At 41.2% G+C, this 8,783-nt stretch overlaps 1 protein-coding gene and 1 pseudogene across 1 annotated transcript in view; both read right to left on the bottom strand.

Moving 5' to 3' along the window:
• REEP3 (receptor accessory protein 3) overlaps positions 1 to 8,783 on the bottom strand; it is an 81,596-nt gene that overhangs the window by 29,091 nt on the left and 43,722 nt on the right. The window contains exon 3 of the mRNA XM_008056065.2: positions 197 to 273. Within this exon, the coding sequence (XP_008054256.2) occupies positions 197 to 273 (77 nt within the window). The remainder of the gene's footprint in view (positions 1 to 196; positions 274 to 8,783) is intronic.
• On the bottom strand, positions 7,876 to 8,340 carry LOC103258393 (annotated as a pseudogene).

Genomic DNA, 8,783 nt, shown 5'->3' with positions numbered 1-8,783 from the left:
AGTAGCCAGAATTACAGGCATGCACTACCACACCCGGCTGATTTTTTGATTTATTGTAGAGATGAGGTCTCGCTGCCCAGGCGGGTCTCGAACCGCGGGCTCAGGCAATCCACTCACCTCAGCCTCCCAAAGGCGCGGGATTACAGGATAAGCCACTGAGCCCGGCGCCTGGTCCCTTCTTAACAGTAGAACTTACCAAGCAACTGTTTGATCTGCTACTGTTTCAATCACAGTATACAGAGCAAAAACAATCCAGTACATCATCCATCGAACCTGGAAATTAAAAAAAAAACACTCATGAAACAATAAAGTAAAATTATTTGCAACTCTGAATAATTATATATATGTATGTATTTCCAGCTGTATAGTTTGTTGGGTCAAATGCTGCAGGTAATAATTTAGCTTTCAACAGGTTTTATGTTTGAGTTCCTTACACCACTATATCAATAATCTTAGAGTACAAGAATCAAGGAATAACAAATCTCTGAGGCTTGATACAATATAATTTGGGAATCTACATCAAAGAACTGGAAAAACAGAAATATTTTTCTTAACTGGAGGAAAGTTCTTTAAAATATGTTATCTAGATGCTTCTTTATGAAGACTATTAGCTATTTAATTATTATATAAATAATATAGTATAATATATGAGCATAGTTAATCTTTATTAGTCTTTAAAATTTTGCATTTCTTCTTTTTCAATATAGAAAAATTGTTCAGAAACCAAATAACCCCAGGATTGTTATTTCTATTAATGACACTTTCACAATGTTAATCACCCTGCGTGTGGGTATAAGTTTTCCCTGATATAAGCCTGTAACCTCTTTCTCCTTCTTCTACTTCAGTTCTATAATAATAGTTCAGGACAGTTTTATCTTTTGACTGAATTAGGGTATGCTAACTGGTCTGTGACATTCTGATGTCTCTTGGTACCATTCCTTTTCATAGACTGTTGACAAATTGATTTTTCCTGAACTTGTTTCCCCCAATTCACACCTCAGCTTCTATCTCAGTGCACAGAATTTTTTTGTCTTTCAAGTGATGAGGGTCTCATTAAGGGTTAAAATGTCATCTTTGGCACAAAAATATAATAATAACAAATTCACAATGCTATGCCAACCATGGCCTTGAGACTGTGCTAAATACATCCCATATATTAATTAATTTAATCCCTACAACAACATTCCAGAGTAGGAAATAGGATTATTTCCATCGCAGATTAAAAAAATAATGGCACAGAAAGGTAAAATGACTTCTCAGGGTCACTTTGTGGGGACCTGGATCCAGGCTGCCTGACTCTAGAACTGGTTAATAATCTATTACACCTTCTAGAGAGAGAAGATGTGAGGAACTACTGAATGTGGGGTCCAACAATGGCTACCACATTCCTTGTTCTCATCCCAATCATGACAAAAAATTTAGGCCCTTATAAATAGCTAGAAAAGTGACCTATTTAGTTGGGGTTTTTTTTGAGTTGGAATCTCACTCTGTTGTCCAGGCTGGAGTGCAGTGGCATGCTCATGGCTACCCTAGCATCAACCTGCTAGGCTCCCCGATCCTTCCGCCTCAGCCTTCCAAGTAGCTGGAACTACAGGCGTGTACTACCACACTTGGCTAATACATATACTTTTTAAAATATAGAGACGAGACCTCACCAAGTTGCCCGGGCTGGTCTCGATCCTGCAGGCTCAGGCAATCCACTTGCCTCGGCCTCCCAAAGTGCTGGGATTACAGGCTGAACCACTGAGCCTGGCCCTATTTAGTTTTAATACACATGCTAGTTTGGGTACTTCACAGACAATGTAAAACTATAACTCAAGTAGTTTTTGTAGTTTTCTACTTACAAGAACAAATCAATTAAAAATAGCAATAGGCCAGGCGTGGTGGCTCAACACCTGCAGTCTCAGCAGTTTGGGAGGCCAAGGCTTGAGCCCAGGAATTTGAGACCAGGCTAGGCAATATAGTGAGGCACTGTCTCTACAAAGAAATTTTAAAAATTAGCTGGGCATGGAGGTGCATACCTGTAGTGCCAGCTGCTTGAGAGGCTGAGGCAAAAGTATTGCCAGAGCCTAGGCGGTCAAAGCTGCAGTGAACTGTGATCTTGCCAGTGTACTCCAGCCTGGGTGAAAGAGTGATACCCTGACTCAAAAAATAATACTAACAATTTTTTTCTAATTTATAGAAAATTCTGAAAGTTTAAAAAAATGCCCAAAGTAAATAGAGTACATTATCTATATTTCAAATATCAGAAAATTGGGGCTGAGTGCGGTAGCTCAATCCCAGCACTTTGGGAGGCCAAGGCGAGTGGAATGCCTGAGCCTGCCAGTTCGAGACCAGTGCGGGCCACTTGGCGAGACCTCGTCTCTACAATATATCAAAAATTAGCCGAATGTGGTAGTGTGCACCTGTAGTTTTGGCTGGTTGGAAGGCTAAGGCAGAAGGATCGCCGGAGCCCAGCAGGTTGATGCTGGGATGGCCGTGAGCATGCCACTGCACTCCAGCCTGGGCAACGGAGTGAGACCCCAACTCAAAAAAATTAAATTGAATTAAATTAAATTAAAACATTTTTAAAAAAGAAAAGAAAATTGATTGACAATATATTATCTCAAATTTTAAAAAGAAAGTTAGACCAAATGTTCTCTTTAGTTTTTTACTTTTCATAAATTCTTTTAAATCTCTCACTGTTCCTAACTCCAAGCTTTTGTCCAAGTATGGGGGTTTTCTTCCAGGGCTAAAATCCTATGTGTGTTTCTGTGTGTCTTTTCTTCCCTTCTGCCCGACTCCCTGCCCTTCTCTGTCTAAAAAGAATGATGCTTTTTCATGAGTAAATTCACTTAGCCTTTCCAAATCCAAACACTAGATTTACCTCTCAACTTTTACTACTTGTATCTCTTAACTGTATTTGACAGGTTATCTTTTACCCTGATTGGTCATAGGACTCTCTCCCACAAAAAAGAAATAAAGAAAAAAAATAACTGCTAACTGGACAATGTGCCTTTGTTTAGCTAGAAGGAATTTTGGAGATGATCAAGCTCTTTTAAAATAAATAAACCTTTACTGAAAAAAACTGTGAAAACAATGCAAGAGAAAACGTTCTTTGGGTCTCCCCTTCAACCTACACTGGGACTCTTAGGGAGATTCCAAGAAACCCTAGTGTTACGTGGGGTAGAATCGGAAAACAAATAGTATGGTAAACTGCCCTCATTTTACTGAGATCCAAAATGAGTAAGTTGCTCAAAGTCAACTAGGAAATGGCGAAGGAAGCACAATCCACCCTGAAGCCCGAATGATGAGCTTTTCCTAATGGGCAGCTGCCACCAAACCAGTCTCTCCGGTTCTCTAGGATTTCCTGGCTCTCTCCCTCTCCAGTACTCAGCACAGGAATTTCAGTGTCAACATTATCATCTTCTGTCCCAAGAAAAGGAGGACTAAATTAAATCTGGCTCTCTTTACAGAAAATGTAGGAAACTCTCAGAAAAATACAAGTATTTAAATCAATGCTTTTAATCATTCATTATTTCACAACAATCATTAAGTTTATGCTCTTCCAAAGTAAAAGTAATACTCCACAAACAGTCATAATTCACCTGTTATAGGGTTGAGCAGAGGTCAAAGGGATTATCCAGACAGTAGCTGTTTGCTGATGTTCCCTGAACGACTAGTTGTGGAATAGATTATAGCTGCTGCATGTCCCAAAGATTTCAAAAGTACTCGTGCTTCAGTTAAGTGCTTATTCAGTTTTCAAATGAAGTCATATTAATTTTAAAACTCACAAAATAACTACTTTAAAATATATGCTAGCTGGGCTCGGTGGCTCAGCCTGTAATCCCAGCGCTTTGGGAGGCTGAGGTGAGTGGATTGCCTGAGCCCACGGGTTCGAGACCCGCCTGGGCAACTTGGCAAGACCTCATCTCTACAATAAATAAAAAGTTAGCCAGGCGTGGTAGCGCATGCCTGTAGTTCCAGCTACTTGGAAGGCTGAGGCAGAAGGATCTCCGGAGCCCAGCAGGTCGAGGCTGTGGTGGCCGGGAGTGGCCACTGCACTCCAGTCTGGTGACAGAGTGAGACTCCAACTCAAACAAACAAACAAACAAACAAACAAACAATATATATGCTTATCTCTAAAGAACAAAATATCTGTTTAGATTGTGGAGGATATTTAATGTTAAAAATAAAAAAGGGAGAAAAGGAGGAAGGTTTTGACTTTTTAGTAAAAACGAAATGCAAAAAACCCCCCAATCCAATCAATAGGGTATTTCTGGGCATTTTCCTGGGGTACTGACTATAGTTTTATATAAGCAAAACCCCATGGTTTTAATTTATTTTTAATGAGTAAATTATTTGACATTTTGTTCTCTTGAACCTACGGGTCTTTTTAAAAAAAAATCTCTTTATCTGAAATATAGGCCTTAAATATGCTGGGGGTGCCAAAAAAATGGTACCAAAAATGTATACACATTTTAAGCAGTGTTATCTATTACTTTTAGTTCGCTGTAATCAGAAGTTCTGGACGCTGATGGTAATCACTTTGAGCATCTCTTGTAATTGCAGAAGTCAAATGTCACTTGTATTCATCTTTTGTTATGGGTATATATTGAGTATTACAATTTTAATATAGTTTTTTCCTTTCTTAAAATATGTGTGCATTTTTTTGGCATCCTTTGTAGTTGAATACATTCAATAATTAAGTAAATGGAATGAGCATGTGTTATTCATAGAAGCCACAAAGACAGTTAACCTTGAAAATATATTGCATTCTTTTTTTCTAGTAATGGATTTGGTTGGGAGTTTATACCAAACGATAACTCAGCGAAGCTTTTATTGAAACTATACCTCAAAGCTACTCAACCTACTGTTTAAGATTTTGCACAAAAGACATAATTGAAAAGAATCAAAGTAAAAAAAAAATTCAACATATGTGAAGAAAATATTCTTTAAATAAGGGACCAAATAAACCAAAATCACCAATAACAAAGTATAATATTAATACCAAAAAAAAGGTAGGAAAATAATCACATTGATTATCTTATGAACATATATAGCCAAATATAATAGAAACAACTGTTGTTAAGATATGTTACATAGGCTGGACATGGTGGCTCACGCCTGTAATCCCAACGCTTTGGGAGGCTGAGAAGGGAGGACTGCTGGTGGCCAGGAGTTTAAGACCAGCCTGGGCAACATAGTGAGACCCCATGTTTACCTCCCCAAAAATGTATATAAATAAAAGTCAGCAATTTAACAGATAACTTTGATAAATCACAATCTACCTTTTAAGGAACTGGAAAAAAGGTTACTAACTTTATTATGAAGCTCTCAAATTTATGTTCTTGGGAAAGTGGAAACAAATAATATTTCCTTGCAGTTCAGAAACAGTTGGTTAAAATAAACAAACTCATCATTACAATAAATTGAAATCTTCACAAGAACAATGAGTAATGAGGAAACTCTACCCAACATTTCCTTGAAAGTCCCTTGGGCCATCATCAGTCTATAAACCTCATCCCAGAGGTATACATTTTCAACCCACAGTTCATTTTTAGAAAAGGGGCCTGTATTATAAAAGGCTCACACAGCAGATAGAAATTGCCTGAATACTCTGTAAGTCCCTTCTGTGTAGCCTCGTTGATGACCATAAATAGCTGTGAAAGAAAGTCTCTTTGATCTCAGAGAAATGAATTCTCCAACAAGGTGAAGCTTATACCTTTAAGCACTAAGATGTGGATATACACACACATACACCCTCCTTTTGATTAATCTTTCATATCAAACATAATTTATTCAATTCTTGAGGACTCAGGTGGCATCATTAAAAACAACATTTGTTGACATAACGGCAAGCAAACCCTACCTACTTCATGTCATGGGAACAGAAGCATGAATATGACAGCTCTGTCCTCAAGGATTTAACACTTTGATGAACAGAAAATCAAGTAAATAACATTTAAAAAATGTTCTGCTGGGCATATCTGTAGTCCTAGCTATTTGGGAGGTTGAGGTGGGAGGGCTGTTTTAGCCTAAGAGTTCAAGGTCAGTCTGGGCAACATAGTGAGACCTATCTCTTAACACAAAACAACAACAAACAAACAAAAAATCAAGTTCTGTTGTTTATACTACATTACACATCCCAGCTCCCAGTATGAGTCAAGATCCCAATATTTTGAAGAAAGCTTACTAAAAAGATTACATATAAAGTTATGGGCAAGGTTTAGGAACACCAATAAAGAATCGTGCTGGCCGGGCACAGTGGCTCAAGCCTATAATCTCAGCACTTTGGGAGGCCGAGGTGAGAGGACTGCCTGAGCCCATGGGTTTGGGAACAGCCTGGGCAACTTAAGAACTCATCATTACAATAAATTGAAATTAGCTGGGCATGGTAGCGTGCGCCTGTGGTTCTGGCTACTTGGAAGGCTGAGGTGGAAGGATCTCCTGAGCCCAGCAGGTCGAGGCTGCGGTGGCCGTGAGCATGTCACTGCATTCCAGTCTGGGCGACGGAGTGAGACTCCAACTCAAAAAAAAAAAGTATATATATATATACTTTATATATATATATAAAGATGTGTCATACAATTCAGGATTAGGTATATAAGTGGACATAGTACAAGTAAGTTTGGGCCTCCCTTTGGTCCCCATTTTGCCTGGTTTGGTATCAGGTATTCTTATTGATGTTGTGTTCCCTACCCCCACACCCTGGCAACATCCTGTTACTGCCAATCCCTTTTTTATAGTATTATGGTAAATGTTCAGGGTCCCCTTATGAGTGAGTGCATGTGGTACTCTGTTCTTTGTTTCTATGATAGATCACTGAGTATTATAGACTCTAAATCCATCCAAGTTGCTGCGAAGTCGATATGTTTCTCCTTCCTTATAGCTGCATAATACTCCATTGTGTATATGTACCACATTTTTTTAATCCAGTCTAGTTTCGGTGGCCAGCATGGTTCATTCCATGCTTTTGCTATTGCGAATAGTGCTGCAATAAACATGAATGTGGGGCAACCCCTTCGGGTCCCCTCCCACTGTGGGAGCTTGTCTCTCCTCTTAATAATTCCTGCTTTCTCAAAATAAAATACAATATAAAATACATAAAATAAAAAATAAATAAAAAATAAAAATAAGCTGGGCTCGGTGGTTCAGCCTGTAATCCCACGCCTTGGGAGGCTGAGGTGAGTGGATTGCCTGAGCCCACGGGTTTGAGACCCTCCTGGGCAACTTGGTGAGACCTCATCTCTACAATAAATAAAAAAATTAGTCGGGTGTGGTGGTGCACGCCTGTAGTTCCAGCTACTTGGAAGGCTGAGGTGGAAGGATCGCCGGAGCCCCAGCAGGTCAAGGCTGCAGTCGCTGGGAGTGGCCACTGCACTCCAGTCTGAGCAACAGAGTGAGACTCCAACTCAAAAAAAAAAAGAGTATGCAGGCATCTTTTTTGTAGAATGATTTGAGTTCTTCTGGGTATATTCCCAATAGGGGAATACTGGGTAATATGGAAAGTCAATTTCTAGTTATTTTAGGAATTGCCACACTGTCTTCCATAGAGGTTGCTCTAGTTTGCATTCCCACCAGCAATGTAGGAGCATTCCCTTTTCTCCACATTTTCGCCAGCATCTGCTGTTTTGTTTTTTTTATTTTTGTATTTTTTTGTTAGTAGAATCTTTTTTATTCAGAACCCCCCCCCCCCAAAACAAGAAAGTTTTCCAACCATACACAGGAAGGGTATGGGTAAAGGTGTCTGTCCATCCAGCCCCTGCCCCCAGTCCATGTGGTTTTGGCAGCAATAAGGGGTGTGGGGTAATGGCCCCCAAAATAAAAATGGCGTGTATGTATATGGGAAGGGGTGCAAAAGCTGTGGGAGTAGTGGGAAAGGGACAGATGGGGTCAGTACTGGGAACACCGTAGGTGGGAGGCCATTTCATAACATTTCTTGTTGATCAAACCGCCGTGGACACCTTCTTGTTGATCAAATCGCCATGGACACCTTCAGCGGGACTAGCGTCTTGGCAGTCATGGTGATAGTGACATTGAAGGTGGGGGCTCCGCCGGTGCTCTTGGTACGAAGATCCACAGTAAATTCCCCATCCCGTAGCAGTGAGTCCCGGATCACAGAACATTTCTGGCCCCCAAGTGTCAGCCCATTCACGTAGAAACTTGACCGGTCTTTGCCCACCAGGACACCAACCTCAGCTGGCGTGAGTTGACGGAGGTTCTTCGGGACGGCGGCCCAGACGGAGGGCGAGTCCTTATAGCCCACGATGGCCGCGTCCTGACAGGCCCCGTCCGCCATGAGGTTGTTGATGTAGGCGTTCCACCCGGCCATGGCGCTGCTACTGGGGCTGCTCTCCGCTGCTGCGGGGCCGCAGGTTGGCGGGCGGGGTGAGGCGGAGAGCTCGGGGCACGCGCTGCCGTCCGGCCCGCAGCTCTGCTAGTCGTGCAGCAGCCCTCGCACCGCCACTTCCTGTTTGCTTTATTAATGATGGCCATACTTACTGGGGTTAGGTGGTATCTCAGTGAGGTTTTGATGTACATTCCTCTGATGATGAGGGAGGCTGAGCACTTTTTCATGTGTCTGTTGGCTGTCCATATATCTTCTTTTGAGAAGTGTCTTTTGCCCACTTTTTATTTAATTATTTTTTTATTTTTTGAGTTGGAGTCTCACTCTGTCACCCAGGCTGGAGTGCAGTGGCACGCTCATGGCTACCATAGCCTGGAACTGCTGGGCTCAGGCTTCCTTCCGCCTCAGCCTTCCGAGTAGCCGGAATTACAGGCGCGCGCTACCACGCCCGGCT

Source organism: Carlito syrichta, unplaced genomic scaffold (genome assembly GCF_000164805.1).
Source record: "Carlito syrichta isolate Samal-C Ts95f unplaced genomic scaffold, Tarsius_syrichta-2.0.1 Scaffold302087, whole genome shotgun sequence".
Lineage (NCBI taxonomy): Eukaryota > Metazoa > Chordata > Mammalia > Primates > Tarsiidae > Carlito > Carlito syrichta.
The sequence above is the reverse complement of the archived record's forward strand: the minus strand, read 5'-3'. Positions and strand labels throughout refer to the sequence as shown.